We start from the raw sequence: 16,968 nt of genomic DNA, 5'->3' as shown, positions 1-16,968 counted from the left end.
GACGGCCCCGTAGCTCCATAAGCTAACATTGGGGATTAGCACTTGGCACCCAGACACCCTAGTGCTGCTCAGGGTGCTCTTTCAGTGCAACCTTGAACCTGGGGGAACCCTTGTTCTAACCCCAGAAACTCAACCCTCAAGACCGTTTACTTACCTGCAAACCGATAACCTAATTTTTCTCCAGATGACTACATTGACTGTTTTCCTCTGAAAACGTTCTATGTTGAGTTGTGTTTGTGTGGAAACCTAAGTAACTGTTTAATGTAAAATTATTTAACTTACTTTTGTCTAGAAAATGCCCATATCACACTGAGTAGAAAAGTAATTTAAAAAGTAATCACCAAGTATTTAAAAGTAATCACAAAGTAATTACAACTGTTTTGAAACATCTTACCAACCTGTAGCAAAGCCGACTTCATTCAGCTTGCATTTCTTTATCAACCTGTTTTGAAAAACACAACTTTACTTACCTGTATCAAGCCCCGCTTGGTTCTAGAAAATAAAATACAACTAAAGAACTATTTTTGATACAAACAATTGGTTTGAGTTCAGTCTTTGAGTGTGTGACATTGTTTCTTACCCGAGTGTGTACAATAAATGCTTAACACTAACCTCTGATACAGCCGTACTGCTCGCCCTCACTACCACAAATAGAGAGTAAGGTATTATCTACTTTTATCTCTGTAAGCCTTTGGGGTTCCATCGGACTCTGTGCACACTATACCTTACTTTGGTATAGTATATACAGAGTCAGCTTCCTACACTCTTGCTAAAAGTGTCTTACAAAAGGTAAATGTTAATGATGCACCCAGGGAGGTACAACTTGGCAGCCTTGTGTTAATATACAACTTCAAAAACCACTTTCTAGAATCATACCAATGGCAGAAAAGGAGCAAAGCTTTCCAAAAAAAATGCATGCACCCTTGAAAAGCATGTAGCATCATCGTGGCAGCTATAAGGACAGAGCTCTGGAAGCCAGCAGTCAGGTGGACAGTTGGGGCAGGAGCATAGATTGGGACATACTTGTACCCAGTTTATAGGTTCCTTTAATGAATAAGACTTTTCTGGTGCAGAACGCAGAAATGTTCCACTTCGTTACTGACTAGCAAAAATAGCCAAATTGTACGAACCAGTACCAAAAGGTGTGGAAGGGGTGCTTGCAACCTTGTATTGTATGGTAGTGTGGCTATGCCCTATGAAGAACATTCTAACACTTTTTTTTTAGCTCTACCTGCTCTTACCAACCATAAATTAGTCTCTTGCCACTTTAAAAGGAACATCAGTATACAACTTAGAATTGCCAGCACTCAGTGAGCCCTCCAAGTTGAAAATGATCCAGATAGTGTTGCTTAAATAATTGATGGTACCTTCATTTCACCAGATCTGCCGTACTGAGTGTGATGCAGTACATAAAATGAATAGCATTTATTGAGTAACAGTTACAGAGATTGAAAATGCAACCCTGCTTAGATCCATTTCCCTTTGTCCTGCCTGCAGTTTGACTTGGAGGGCTCACTGGGTCATGCAGTTCTAGGTTGTATACAGATGTTGGTAGTTACCCTAGGAAGGTGTTTCAAACTAGATAAATGTATACTGGGTTTCTGGCCTACATGTTTTACATACGTGAATGAAGCCTAGAAAAGCCCATTTATTGTTTTGGATGAAACACACATAGGCTGGCAATATGAATTATGAACCAAGCTGTAGCAAAATATATTGTCGTTTCAAGACAAGAATGAAACCTTCTGTCATGCAGTAGGACTTTTTGAACCTGTTTAATATGGTTAGTCTCTTTTCAATATAAAAATGTGATACTTTTTAATTGTAATGGTGTTAAAACATATTGTATGTTGAATTTTACAAAACGTTCCCATGTCAGCACAGTTATATGACGGATTTCTATATGACACCCAAATGTATATGCTGTAGAAGTCAGCTAGCTACATGCCTCACATATAAAAACACATATGCAAGCAAAATTCGTTTTTAGAATTTCTCCTGTTAAGAACAGTGATTAGAAGGTCTGTTCAAAGAATTTCCAGTGGTTTTTGTCCAATAGTTGAACAAAGTTACTTTGGTATGCTGTTTAGACAGTAGGCACGGCTGCTTGTGTATCACTCGTATGACATGAAAAGCCCCCTCCATTAAGCAAGGCTGACTGCTAAGGCAGATTCTCCAGTTAAGAAACGTATTTGATAAAAATTATATTTTGTAATTAGAACTTTTCCTTTTAATCCATGACTTAAGTTCCCAGATGTTGGCTCACTTGGTTATCATAGATAATTATCTTAGCCGAGATTGCATTCTCAATATGATTACCAGATATACTAGGTTGCAAGCAGCACAGAGACATTCTCTAGATCAGAGGTCTTCAAACTTTTTTGCTCTGAGCCCCCCTAAGGAAAATATTTTGAAGTCGGGCCCCCCTCCAAAACTTCATGGCAAGACTTGGGCGAGCGGAAGTGGTAAAGCTGAGCAAAGCTGAGTGTGGGGCTCTCATGTGTTGTGAAGCTGAGGGTGTGACAGTGACCAAGGTGCCTGCTACCTGAAAGAAATGTAATTGGGTGCAATTGGTTAATCACCAAATTCAAGGCCTGCTTGAGACCCAGTGTAAGCCTTAATTGTTGGAGTCACTGGAAGTTTCATGATGACAAGTGACGTAAGGGTGTTGAATTCTGAAAAGTATAATTTTAATGGATACCTTTAGAAATGCTTGCACTGGGTACAGTCTAATTACCTATTACTAAAGACATACTTTGAAAGCCCTTGTTTTATCATAAACACTAATCCCAGAGCCACTGGAATTGTACGATTCTGTGGCTTGTTTCACATAATTATGGATCTTCCACATTTGCCACATAAACCATCACCTGGTGCTTAAGCTGCAGATTTTAGAAAAAAATATTTCTAGCACAAAAGGATCAAAAGTTACTAAAATGTGGTGCCGTGTTCCCACACAGTGGAAGGCCCTTCACGAAGGTTAACTGGCCACCTTTCACCTGCTTATTTCTGTATTTGGTAAACTGGTACTAAGGAGGTAAAATATTTGCCCAAATAGTATTAGGTATAAAAAGTACAAAATAATGAAGTAATAGTGTCAGAAAATATGCCGCATTATGTGCATTTCCTTCTTGCATAGTTGTGTTAACACAGCTGCATAATCTGGTGCTCCCCTGTCACATAATTCCTGTGGCTCTGACTAAACCATTCTGCAGCACCCTATCTTATACTGTGTATACAGTTTTAAAATAATTATTTACATATTCACATTCTCAGTGCTGTATGTTAAAGGATGGGACCTGTAACACTATATATGCACATACATTCCCTTTTCCCCACTGCGCTCACCAGGATTCAATTCTGACTGTTTGACCTCACACAGACCTCTGCAATGATTGCATTAACAAATTGAGGTCTCATAAATATTGATTATTTTTCATTTCCGATGCGTGTTATTTTATCTGCAGTTACCAGAAAGTGAAAAAACAGAACAAAATAGTTAAAGAAATATTGTTCTTTTTAATCGTGTCTTTGACCCTGCCTTGCTCTTCAGCTGCTGTTTGTAAATGAAGACAACTTGGAAACACAGTAAATTAACAAATTCGTGCTTCCAGGCTACTTTCATTTACAACTTCTTACTGAGGCATTCGCGCCCCCCTGAAAACACTGCCACGGCCCCCCAGGGGGGTGCGCCCCACAGTTTGAAGACCTCTGCTCTAGATCTCAGGACCACCGGTGTCAACATACATCCCCTTCAATACATTTTTCCCTCAGTGGGATTCGGAATACATTACGGACACTCCCTGGATCTATTAGCAGCTTTTCACAAAGCAGCTTTTTGTACACACTTGAGGTAACATCAGCCTCACCTGCTGTAAGGATGGAGAAAATACAGTCAATGGATTCTCAGAATTAAGGCATGAATAACTTTAGCAAGAAGGATTTTATTCATCCAGCACCTCACATACGAATTAAGAAACAAATATGTATTTTAGTATCTATAGACTCAGTTCAGTGAGGAATACAGCAATAAAATAATACATAGAATGTTTTACCACATTATTTATGCATGACTACCATAGGTGTGCACAAAGTACTCCTTTTAAGTTCAATCAGTAATAAATCCAACTTTAGCTCTAGAAATGTATCCAAGCAACTGTAACTGCAATGTACACATGCTTCAGATGTTTCTGTCTTTTCTCTTGCAGAAGGACACTGGTAGGTCATTCATATGACCTGCGTCTCACTCAATATTATCATAGACACGGACGACATCCTGATGGGCACTGAGAAGTCCGAGAAGGTTGGAGGCGTTTTCCATATCGGTGTCCGACAAAGACACCTTCGTGTTTGGGATGAATTCAAACTCTGTCGAGACTGAGACTAAGCCAAGCAAGTCCAACTTTTCTCTCACCTCCCGCAGAAAAGGAACATCACAAATAAACTGGAGATATAAGAAGAAACAGAGGAAATATACAAGAGTTAAATATTATGAAAGAAAACATATCAGATCAACTAAACATACTAAACTAGAACATTTTTGGTGCTTCTATTTTGTAAATGTATGAGTTCAATTGGTTCCTTTCATGAAGGGGCAGAAAGTGGTAAATAAAATACGATATATATTTGAGGCTGAGGCCAAGTGTGCATCTACCTACCCAACCAACCACTAGCATGATACATGGGACTCTAAGGTCGACCATAAATAGGAGTCCCTAGCTTCAAGGCGCAAAACAGATTTGCATTTCCCAGTGGTACACGAAAATGATCATGCACTGTTGTGTTCCTAAAACATTCCACAAACTGTCTGTATATTACCTTTCATTCAACAAAAATACATTCCACATGTTAAGAGTGGAATGTTTAATACAACACTGAATTCTTTTAGTCTGGAGCACGTTGCATGCTCCAACTTTACTGGAGAAGTAGTGGCCCTGAGCTTCAACTTAGTTGTCCCATTTTTAGGTCTTTTAGGTCTTGCCTAGCGAATGCAGCACATGGGCAGTTTCGCCTTGGCGAGACTATTGTTGTCGGTTTGGTGCGCGAAGGGAGACTCATGTGCGCGCACGGACAGGTGATGTGCACGTGCATGGTTTTTTGCAGTTTTACATAGCAGGAACTTGATCCGATCAGACCGCTTTACAGTTTTACATAGCAGGAACTTGATCCGATCAGACCGCTTTCCATGAGCACCCGTTGCATTTCAGTTGAACACATTCATTTTTAGGCACGGGGAGATTAGGTATTTGCCCAAACTCACAGGCTATTTAAGTCTCCCTCATAGGCATCGCGTCCTACGATGTAATTGAAGAAATTCCCACCAATAATTTTGAAAGCTTACGCGCTCTTTTTATCATACCTGCACACATTAAAATACTAAACTGTGAGAGATGAAATATCTTTATTTTGTCAGTTCCACCCATGATGCTCAAAACTGCAGCTCACAATACCCCTGTTTTTCCTAAAGAAACTTAAAATAAACGCCAGCCTTTAAGATGCACCGGAAGAGATCGTCTGTGCTGCAGGAATATGTGGCCCAGCCGCACTTGAGCCGGCAATAGGAGTTGTGTGCCCATCCATACAGTCGTGTGTTGCGAAGATGGCGTTTGGAAAAATGTACGCTTGGAGACCTGGTTGCGGCAGAAAGGTAAGGGCAGCAAAGCAGGGGCGTGGCAGTGCCCTATCAATGGGTTGGTGTCATAAAAGGGATAATAATTTAGGGTCAAGTCTAAGACATAGCCACGAAAGGGTCCCAGCATCAGTCTGGTAGCTCCAGGGAGGTGAATCGAGATTGTTTAAGCCTAGTATAGCAGTTTAGGGTAGGACAATGAGTGGACAAATGTATGGCTGCTGCAAAAGCAAGTTGGCAAGACTCGCCACAGTGATAAAGTCAGTGTTAACATGTAAGGCTCAGGACATGGGGAACAAACTGCGAGGTCCCTCAGGAGCCCTTGCCACGATTGAAGGCGAATGGCATGTCAGCTGAGGACATGGATCATGTTAGCGACCTAGCATCGATCAGATTGAGTGTGCCAGTCTATCAGAGTAGGGGGCTATCTCTGCCTCAGTTGTTCTAAAAAATTTAGAGCCACTACCCACTTTTGTTGAACGACAAACTTTATGCGACCCACCAACCTTTAATGGACATGAGTAGGGACAATTTTTGAATGCAACTAAAAGGATCTTGCGGCGGGGGGGCATTGTCATTTACAGACAGCACAGTTTGCATTGAATTGGCCATTAATTTTGCGCAGACATACAGCTGCACTGATAAAACTATATACCACACAAATGTGTGGAAATTAGGTTTCTGTGAAAATGTACCCATTTGAGCATTACCAACTAAAGTGCCTTGATTTGTTGAGATCTTATTAAAATCTCTGTTTTCATCACACTTCAGAATTACAAAAACTGTGCTTTATTTTTGCTTTCCTAAAGGCTGACTGTGTACAGTACATTTACAGGTATTTACATTTGGTATATTGCATAAAAACAATATCCTACATACAGCCTTTTCATTAGACACACCTGTACTCCATCCAGATTTTCACATTATTCACTTTAGAAACTCCTCTCACTTTGCAGTCAGAGAAAGAAAAGTAAACACCAATCCTATGTGAAAAGAATAAGCAGCACATTATCAGAAGTCACAGCCTGACATTTGACACCTGTCTTTGGCAAATATGATAAGATAAACACTTATAGCTCAGACTGCAATGACCCACTATAAATCCGCTCGCGACCCTCCCTTTTCGAAACACTGCAGTATCTTATCATAGACACTATTTCCATAATTAGATTGAGAACCAAATGCTATCTGGGTGTCTTGATCATTGTTTGCTCCCTTTAGGCTAATTAAACTATCAAAATCATAGCCGGGATTTATAAGTTAAAGTCCCAAACTGGCAACTGCATCCGTAATGTAATTAAGTGCCTGTCCTGTAGGGCAAACAACGCATGGGGGTTAGGATCAATGAGCAAGCAAGAGTCCATAGTTTCTCCAAACTCTATGTTCTGCAGCCAGTTCCTAAGCGTCATGTTAAAGCATAGCCCAGGCAGTGGAGCCTGTTGGAGAGTAGTGATTGGTCATTTTTAAATTCAGTTTGAACGTCCTGGCTGGCTATGGCACAAGCACTTGTAAACTAGGTTTGTCAAGAGAAGAGAAACTTTAGATTTATAGCTGAGAATGGGGGCCAATGTTTAGTACAACTATACGGTGATCTGTTAGAATGAGAATGCCACATTTTCTTCTCGTCTTTGCAAAGACTGTTATGGATGTGGCCCATTGCAGAGTTTCCTCTAACTTTGTGTACACTTGGTCTTCAGAGACCACTATGTATATATTTATTCTACTAGCCCAAATAATTCAACGGTTAGAGGCGGTCTGGCCACTTTACTATACTTACAGGCATTTGAAATGATTTAGTCAACTGGATTTGGATGTGGCAATCTTGTATCAAATAGTATTAAATTAGTTTTAACTGGAGATTATTGAGAGGTTGGGGTACAAAATGTAGAGCTTCATCAATGTATATGTTCAATTCCTTTCACCACTTTTCTAAAAGATTAAAGGAGCTTCCATTTTTCTAAAATCCATACTTGAATCTTGAAAACCTGTGCTAAGATGGCTCATTAAATGTCAACAGTGTCAGTTTAAAAAAAAAATGAAGTAACGTTTTCAGGTTAAGGGAGCCGAGTAAGAGTGTAAGATGAGTGCTCAAGGTGTTCCTAGAATGTATAATTTCAGAATTCAGAAAATACCTTGATGGAAAGAGGAAGTTAATCTAATATAAGTGGTATAGAACTGCATAGTCTTGGCCGGCTTATGAAATTGAGGTTATTTTCTTGTATCTTTCGGCCTGCAATACATTTCCATAGTTGTAACCATATTGGGGACCCCGGAGATGGGCGTTTTTAAGAAAGGTATTTAGGTATACTTGTAAGTTAAATAGACATTGTTACAGATGTATCGTGCTTCAATTGCATATCATTTAGGAAGGAGAAGATAAGTGTTAGTTATATGGTCAGATTTACTGAAATTTCACGTTTATGTTGGTGCCGTTTTCCAATAACAGTTGTACCTCACAAGTGCCACTCAGAAAATGTAAAAGATTTGAGAAACACATTCCAGAGTGATATAATTGAAAGTGGATGATAAATATGTACCATTACTGTTTTATATCGAAGCCTAACAGAGAGTGCAGCTGACAGGTTGCAAAGACATATTGGGGGCATGCTGAAAACTTCCCTAGGAATGCATTCCTCCCATTGCTTACCATTGGCTTTATGTTTTGTAACTCACATTTGCTTGCTAGCTTAATTTTTTTTTTTTTTTTACAGATGTATATATAGTGCGAACTTGATCCGAAGGTATCGGGTATCAAAGCACTTTACATAGCACCAGTTGCGTTACATAAGTACACATTCATTTCTGTTAGGCACGATGCAGGGGTTAGAGTTTGCCTCACAGGGCTCTAGTACAGATACCCTTTCCTCTTTCCAACCCCTTGACATAGAAACCCTCCGATGCCTGGCCAAAAAGATCAAATCAGGCTCGCCAGCCGATCCTTGCCCTCCTATAATATTCAATCTAGCACTTCCAGAAATTGAGCAGGACATCCTCGCACTCCTAAACTCCTCTCTATGGATGGGGGAGGTTCCATGCTGCTTCAAGGAAGCCAGAATCATCCCCCTTCTCAAAAAACCCAGTGCGGATATTTCGAACATGAAAAATTACCGCCCTATCTCCCAACTCCCCTTTCTTGCTAAAATACTAGAACAGCATGTCCTGCAAAATCTTTCCAGATTCCTTGAGGATCATCACCTCCTGGGGGACAGGCAAGCCGGCTTCCGAGTTCACCATAGCACAGAATTAGTGATGCTATCAGTACTGGATGATATTAGACGGACTGCCGACATTAAAAAGCCCTGTGTGCTGGTCCTTCTAGACCTATCGGCAGCGTTCAACACAGTCAACCATGCCACTCTCCTGGAAAGATTAGGATCTATAGGAATCGAGGGATCTGTCTTACAATGGATCACCTCTTTCCTGACAAACCGCGCCCAAAGAATCCAGATGGGAGACTGGGTCTCGGAGAGAGGCTCTTTACCCTGTGGAGTCCCGCAAGGGTCCGCACTCTCACCCCTTCTCTTTAATATCTACCTCAGTCCACTTATCAAGGCTCTGGCGGCTATGGAGTGTCAGATCTTCAACTATGCAGACGACACCCAAATCATCCTTCACATTGATAACTTCCCTCAAGCACAATCCCGGGCAAAAGAGATCCTACGCTGTACAGTCAACTGGATGACGGCTAACTCTCTTAAAATCAACCCTGACAAAACCGAAGTCCTTGCCATGACGGATGACCGCAACCCCTGGAACGCCTTGTACTGGCCCCAGGAGTTGGGCGAGGCCCCAGTCCCGATCCCAGTGGTTAAAAGCCTGGGAATTAAAGTGGATGACAAACTCACCCTAGCCAATCAAGTTTCCACGGTATTTGGCACCTGTGTGGGCCTTCTCCGGCTACTCAGGAGGCTCTCCCCCATTCTCTCATTGTCCGCCATGAGAACTATTGTGTCTGCCATTATCTTGGCTCGCCTTGACTACGCCAATTCCTTGTATATTGGACTCCCGGACTCCTTAGTGAGAAAACTACAGATAATTATGAATGATGCCGCTAGGCTCATTTTTAAACTACCGAGGCACACGCGAGCATCAGCCCTTCTACAACGCCTCCACTGGTTGCCCGTAAAACAAAGAGCTAAATTTAAGGGCCTGTGTATCGCCCACAAAGCTATCTATGGCCAAGCCCCCATCTACATCAAGCAAAGACTCACAAATTACGTGCCAGGGCGCACACTTAGGTCCTCCACAGGGAGCCTCCTATACTGCCCAAGGTTCAACTACGTCACCAAAGGAGGAAGGGCCTTCTCCTCCCTCCTCCCCACTCTATGGAACAGGCTGCCTAGACAACTCTGCGCGGAAAACCGCCTTCTCCCCTTTAGAAAACAACTAAAAACCATCCTGTTCACAGAAGCCTGGGCGTAACTGTAACTGTATTGCTTGGATTCAACGCTACTCTTCTTACAGCGCTTAGAGACCTTTTGGGTATTAAGCGCTCAACAAATCTAAATTAACATAACATAACATGTAAGTGAATCAGTCCCTCCACCGCCTCACTTGTCCTAGAATGAGTCCCTTCACCCCCTCTCTATGTTTTACAGATGTCAACAATGCAATCAGTCTCGCCTTTGGGACCTTATAAGTATTTAGAGAGAGGTTAAACACTCTCATCTGGCAAACAGGCTCGCGCCCTAGAGCTGGCACGGCCTGCAGAAATAGGGAACACATGTTTCCTCTGCTGGCAGGAGTGAGTGCAGAGGAGAGGGGTGGGAGCAGCAGTGTAGCTCAATCAGTGCAGATTGGAGGGGGCAGGTGGTGAAACAGGGTGAAGCAGGGAACCAAGACAATCACTACTACTGCCTAAACGTTCTCTGTCCATTAAACCGTACTGAGGACAAACTTCGTCCGGACTGTTTTTGTACTAAATATCGCCCGCGGCTATCTCACTCACCTGTTGTTCTCCCTTTCTTTCTCGCTCCATTTCCTTCCTCTTGCTTAGTTTAACATCCTCTCTTCTTTCGCTCACGGTCTTTTCCTTTTGCTTCTTACTGGCTCCCTGTCCATTTGAATTCGGACCTTTACATCTGTCCTCTATGATACTCTTTCCCTCCGTCCCTCTCTGCCCTAATATCTTCTGCTCTCCACATCTTTCCAACTCTACCTCCTTTCGCTCCTCAGTCCTCTTCCACTTCACATTGTCATTCTTTTTAGCCTCCCTCTGCTTCTTTTCTCTTTGGTCCACCTTTCACAATCCCACTTCTGTTCTCCCTCCTCTTCAATACCCTTTCTCTGTAATTTCTTCAATTTCTACACAATATTCCGTTCTTCCTTTCTTAACTTTCGCGCTCTTTTCTTCCCTCAGTTCACTGCCCTACTCTGGCAAGAGGGAGTATCCTGTATGACAGTCAATACATTTTCCTGCCTGGGTGTTTCATACGCAGCATTTGACCAATAAATGTATGCTCTGGTGAACCGTATTTATTCATTTGTTTTAAAAACCTGCAAGCAGTGCAAAAACACGCACTTTGTACGTATAGTCATTGCTTATGAGAAGCAATGCTGGCAGTAAAAGAGACTGCCAGCCTTGCTTATCGTAAGCAAGGACTATAAGTACAAAGTGCTTGTTTACGCACAGCTTGCAGGTTTTCAAACACATAAACAGCCTTGTCATTTACAATGCCAATAGCTGAAACTCTCGCTACTGCGAGACCTATTGCATTGCAAATGCTTGTTAAAATCTGCAGAGAATTATTCCCTTTAGTAGGCACTTAGATCTTGATCCTTAGAAGAGGTCATTTGCTTCTATCAAATCCTATTCAACAAGCGGACTACTTTCACACCAGCACTGAGTAGAGTGGAGACAGAAGATTGTATAACAGTCGCTTACTCGCTTTGTTCCTCTAAGGTGCCTGTATCACGGCTCCCAAGTCCCAGAAAAACTAGGAGGCAGTCCACTTCACACCCCTTTGGGGATCTGGTTTGGTCATCTAAATTCCAGAACAGTTTCAACCATACTAGCCCATACCATTCCAGACATACTGACTTTTGCGTTTATGGAAAAGCCATAATGTTAAAGTCCAGTTCACAGAAATAACTGATGAAACCAGTTACTGCAGTTGGAGCACATAGTCCATGGGTGCTTGTGTCAACAGGAAATCTTGACCACAACTATGTACCCTTAGGATTCTAAGATTGGTGCTGGCTCACATATGCATGTCCCATCGAACAATATCACAATCAATTGAGCCAACCAGATTCTGAACTCAAGTAACTGTTGTCATCGGTGTCCCTGACAAGACTCTGGTGACCGACTCCTGGTCACCAATGTTTTCATCACTGGATTTTTTGAAGTTCCTGCAAAATCAGCTGAATGTGGTGCTTGTTGTTTGGATAGGGGGTTTTGGGAATATGGCTGTTTTATGGCTCTTTAATTTTTATTGGCTAACTGAAAATACAGCAATGAGGCTTACACCCAAAGTTATATCAGTACCAGATTTGGGTGCAGAATGCCAACATGTATATCTCTTGCATAAACATGAATCCCTTGCAGGACGTAAAACTCTTGCAAAAGAAGAGAGACCAGAGCGTTTCCAAAGATTCCTGAGACAGCCCAGTGGAATAACCCTGGCTATATGGGCAATGCACAAGTGGAAGAGACGAGGAGACATACAAGCAAAGGCAAACAAAACAGCAGAGAAAAACAGATCGTCTTAGAGACATATCTAGATCTGAGGGGCAGCCCACTATATAGCACAGAATAAATCAAAAGCAAGCTGACATACCCAAAAAGAACACACATATGCATTTACATACGCACATACATACAAACAAAGTATCCATCAGTCACAGAGACAAAATCCTTTTCTTGTAAGTAATGAGAAAAACAGCAAAGAATCACAGAGAGTCAAATATGTTGCTTTCAGAAGTCATGAAGATGAAATATGATTGGAACTCTCACTTTCAGCACAGTTTTCTCGTCTTCATCCTCCACCTCTGTGACGTCTTCAGCTCCAGCTTCTATTGCCAGCTCCAGTGCTCGGTCCAGCTCAATGGCTTGGTTTGTTCTATTCTCACCTCTGGCCATAATCGCACCCTTTTTACTGAAGCAGTGCCGTGCCCCATCGCACAGCATCCCCCTAAAAGAAAACATATATATATATATATATATATATATATATATATAACCTAGACCTGTACTACTCTTCTACAATTCAAAATTCACTTGCAGCAACCTGAAAAACATTAGTGTTAAGGCTTCTTCTTGAACAATCTAATGAAGCCTACAGAATAAGATATCCTAACTATACGTTCTAAATCATCACAACAAAGAGTTGTGCACCATATAAATCAAGGTAAAGAAATGACAAGTAACTAAAAAATTGCTTAGGATGCACTTGGAGGGAAATTATTAAAATGAAAGTAAATATTTTCGTTCCTTCCTTTAAAGAGTCACTCGGTGGCTTGCATTTAGGGGAAAAAACTTTACAATTTTTAGAATAATTGTCTTATGAATTAGAAATATGTAGCTGCTAAAATGTGCATTTGTATTAGAACTTAACAAATATTACATCTTCAAAGAGTGGATCTGGAGTATCGCAGAAGGAATGAATATTGAGAGGTCAAAATATTGTGACCAGAATATCAAGAACTTAAATATCGACTGGTAAGAATGTATAGATTTTTTATACCTAACTTCACATCTACATACCTCAATTAAGTATATATATTTGTTTAAGGTACATAGATGTTTGAGTTAACAGTAAACTATAGCTCTCTCTGTGCTATTACCTCCTCGATATTTTGGTTTTCTATATTTTGGTCACCATATTTTAGACTGAAACCTGCATTTAACCATTAAAAGTTTCAGAATCTAAAGAATGTTTAGACAATCATTTTGGGGCAAGCCATTAACCAACTTTAGGTCAATTTACATTTTAACTTCTTGATGAGCACCACCAAGCCTAGGTTAATCCTCAACCAGATGTTTTTACTCAGTAGTTTGTTCATCACTTATATTATCAGTTTTCCTTTCAAATATCTGGTTAAGCCAACTCAGCAAAGCAGCAATAAGCTTTAAAATGACCATTCAGAAGAACTTTACCTTACGAAATATCAGCGTTATTGCAATTCTCGGAAAAGTGGTACATATGGATTTGGACCTTGGAGACTATAGCTGAAGCTAGGACTATTTTAATTGCCTTCACACGCATACCTATAATTAAAAGAATCTATAACTTTCCATTAAGGTTAGACTATTCAGTGTCCAAATAGTATAACTAGACTTTACATCAACTTTCACATTTAAGTTAACTTGACTCGAGGAATTTACTTTGTTTACTTCAAATTCAGTTGAAAAATCTTTTCATGGATTTGAAGTGGTCCTTTTCATCCCGTCGATCAATTTTGAAAACTCCATACGTGTTGAAAATTGCTAAAATCACAAATATATAGTCTAATAATTTCTTATGCCTACTAGAGAGATGGAAGTTTATTTAATTGGGGATCCATTCTAAATCTCCTGCTGAGCCCTAGAAATTGAAGTGTGTTTAGTTTCTCAACCAAACAGCCTATAATTATTAGGTTTTTGTGTTTTAGCAAGTAATCTGCACTATCTTTCAATTAATTCTCACTGTGCCCAGTCTCCTTTTATGATACACATGCCACCAATTGAAGCATTCCATTATGATCACTATATCATCTATTTGTTTGACTGCTAACTCATCTTTTCTAGCTTTCAGTGGTGGTAGATACAAATTATAGATCAATAATGTGCTCAATTTGGAGTTTTCTTGAGGATTTTTTTGGGCTGCTCTTCAGAAGATTAAAAACTTTTTAAGTCGGTCAGCTCATTTAACTTAGTTTCCTGTGAACACATTACATCAGAACTCAAAAAGTAGGATTGCATTTCCGGGTCGTCCATAAAGAGCCATGCAACGCCCCACAAAAGAATAGATCACATGCTTTGAATATACGTTTCTCCTTGGCGCTTTTTAGTTTCTCATCTGATTCTTTAATTATATTATTTTCCAACAATGTACAAACATGTTGCCATTGTCACGTGTTTATTCACTGTCAAATTCCACTAGGCCTTATATTGGTTAGTAACAATTATCAGGCCTAGCAGTTGGATGTGAATTTGTCACAGAATAATTAGTGACCAATAAAGTTATTCAATCTATACATGACAGAGATGCCTAATACACTGCATCTGATTATTTGCTTTCCTCCCAATGAGGGGCATAAGCACCTTTCATTGTTGATGCATGCTCATAACCTTGTACTTATTGGCCTGAACACAATTGGCTTATAATGTTTACATGACAAATAAAATGTAAGAACATTCTTTCATATTTATTGTTAAAAAGACAAACATAACTAATTTTGGCTGAGTAAACACTTGATCGTTTGATCGTTGTGACATTTTATTTTAATTTGCTTTTATTGCACACAATATATTAGAGCATGCAACACAAGGATTGTCCCCCAGTGATGCCAGATTAATGAGCCTCCAACATGAAAACAACATAGTGCAAAACCAAAATACACTGACCTAGGCACACATAATAGTAAGTAAGCAGTATGTCAGTATAAACATGAACTACAATATAGAAGCCGACAGATAAGAAAAATATATTCTGAAGCGTAAAGAAATATTCAGTACTTGAGAGCCAAAGACCAGAGAAAAACCAGCCGACACGCGTTTCTTCGCATGTGGAACAATATTTCTGCGACTTCCTCAGGGCTGTATATAGAAGATTGATAATTTTGGTCATCGCTCAACCAGTGATAATTCCAACCCGCGTGGGCAAAAAAAACAATCAGTTGAGCTTCGGTTGTTCTTGACCATGAAACCAGGCTACAGTTGCATACCAATGCATCGCTATGGTGAACAATCTGAATTAGTATTTATTTTTGTACAAGAAGATCACAAATATGCATATTTAATTCATGCGCCGGCTGTCTATCTACATGATCAATGTGGATTCACTTACAGTCAAACAGGATAAGTCTCATTATTTGCAGAGGTCTGAAAAATATGTTCAGTAAATTGAGCAAGGATTGAGTAAGATGCTGACAGAATAAGACACAAATGTCCTCATCATCCAGTTCTCTGCATTATTTTTGCTATGTCTCTCGCTTTCTATTTATCTCCACAACAAGCAAGGTGCTTACCAGTCCCATTTCTAGAGACAGGTATTCATTTTAACTTCGACAACCCTATAGAAAACAATACCACACACAAACAACTTACCCATTCCTGTTCATGATGTACTTGATTTCCTGGTGGGCTCTCTTACTGTTGTCAGTGATCGCCTCGATAAGCAGGACAGAGCCTCCAGGGCCTCGCCCCTCATACAATACATAGGAGGAGCTTTTCCCCTTTTCCTGAAAGTGAAGCCAGCATTAGCTAACGTTTAGATCTCAAGGATGGCCAAACTGGGTACAGAATTTAAATGGGGTCATTGAGACATTGGTGGATTATAAAATGCTAATCACCAAGAGAAAAAGCTACATATGCCAAATGGAAAACTCCTATCCTGCAGAAGACAGGCCAGCCCAGTTTTAAATAATTTTAATAAAACTACCCCACATTTGCCTTCCAAGAGTATAAAGTAGTACGAGTGCATGGGATATGTATGAATCACAATCAATACTAGTAATTGTACAGGCATTTATTAGGCATATGCTGATTAACCTAGTCCCACGTGGTGTAGGTGGAGATCTCCACCATTGCTATTCAAGACTACGAAATTAAATGAATAGGAAATCAGTAACCACCTGAGGAAAACAAAAATAATCACACAACTGACAAATACTAATATGGAAGCTCAGACGGAGAATCCACACCCTGGCCTCTGCCTCTTCCCATTGTGCTGCCATACAACATGATGCTAAACACAACATACAGCCACCATGGTCCAGACGACACTAGGCAGAGAAAGAGGAACTAAGGAGGAATTAGAAATTGTAGTTAAATTTGTAGAGGACCACGACAGTGGACTACATGGTCTGCTTCAGTACACCCTCATTGGAGCAGAAGGTGTGGCCTTGTGGCAGGAGCTCCCAGGCAGGGTGTATGTATTGGGAATGTATTTAAGGACTGGGGAAATCCTAAGAAGAAATAGCAGGACTTTGGTGAAGGAAACGTATGCCAGAATACAGTTGGCAAAGTCTCTGTCTAGCGGTGGAAACAAATTCCATTCCATCTCAACCCCCTTGAGGAGAGTGTCCTCTCCACCATGCACCTCGACCTGCCGCAAGGAATCCTGTCAAGCGAGATAAGAAAAAAACCAGCTATGCTTTACCTAGATTTTGAAACCCAAACACGCCAGAATGTCTTT

The 16,968-nt window shown here is 40.6% G+C and overlaps 1 protein-coding gene across 4 annotated transcripts in view; it reads right to left on the bottom strand.

Moving 5' to 3' along the window:
- Window positions 1–3,921: 3,921 nt before the first annotated feature.
- Window positions 3,922–16,968, bottom strand: part of LOC146871971 (translational activator of cytochrome c oxidase 1-like) — a 70,888-nt gene continuing 57,841 nt past the window's right edge. Inside the window, exons 4-7 of one of the 4 annotated variants that reach the window (XR_014981281.1) lie at window positions 15,879–16,012; window positions 12,585–12,762; window positions 6,529–6,612; window positions 4,329–4,444 (exon numbers count right to left, since the gene is read on the bottom strand). Coding sequence is in view for 3 of the 4 variants with exons in the window: in XM_085652655.1 (XP_085508781.1) it covers window positions 4,244–4,444; window positions 12,585–12,762; window positions 15,879–16,012 (513 nt within the window). In the remaining variant the exon portion in view is untranslated. Of the gene's footprint in view, window positions 4,445–6,528; window positions 6,613–12,584; window positions 12,763–15,878; window positions 16,013–16,968 lie in introns of all 4 variants that reach the window. The other 3 variants (XM_085652655.1, XM_085652644.1, XM_085652634.1) reach the window with 3 other exon arrangements.

Source organism: Triturus cristatus, chromosome 1_1 (genome assembly GCF_964204655.1).
Source record: "Triturus cristatus chromosome 1_1, aTriCri1.1, whole genome shotgun sequence".
Classification (NCBI taxonomy): domain Eukaryota; kingdom Metazoa; phylum Chordata; class Amphibia; order Caudata; family Salamandridae; genus Triturus; species Triturus cristatus.
Note: the sequence above shows the minus strand (reverse complement) of the source record. Positions and strands in the feature narration are given on the sequence as shown.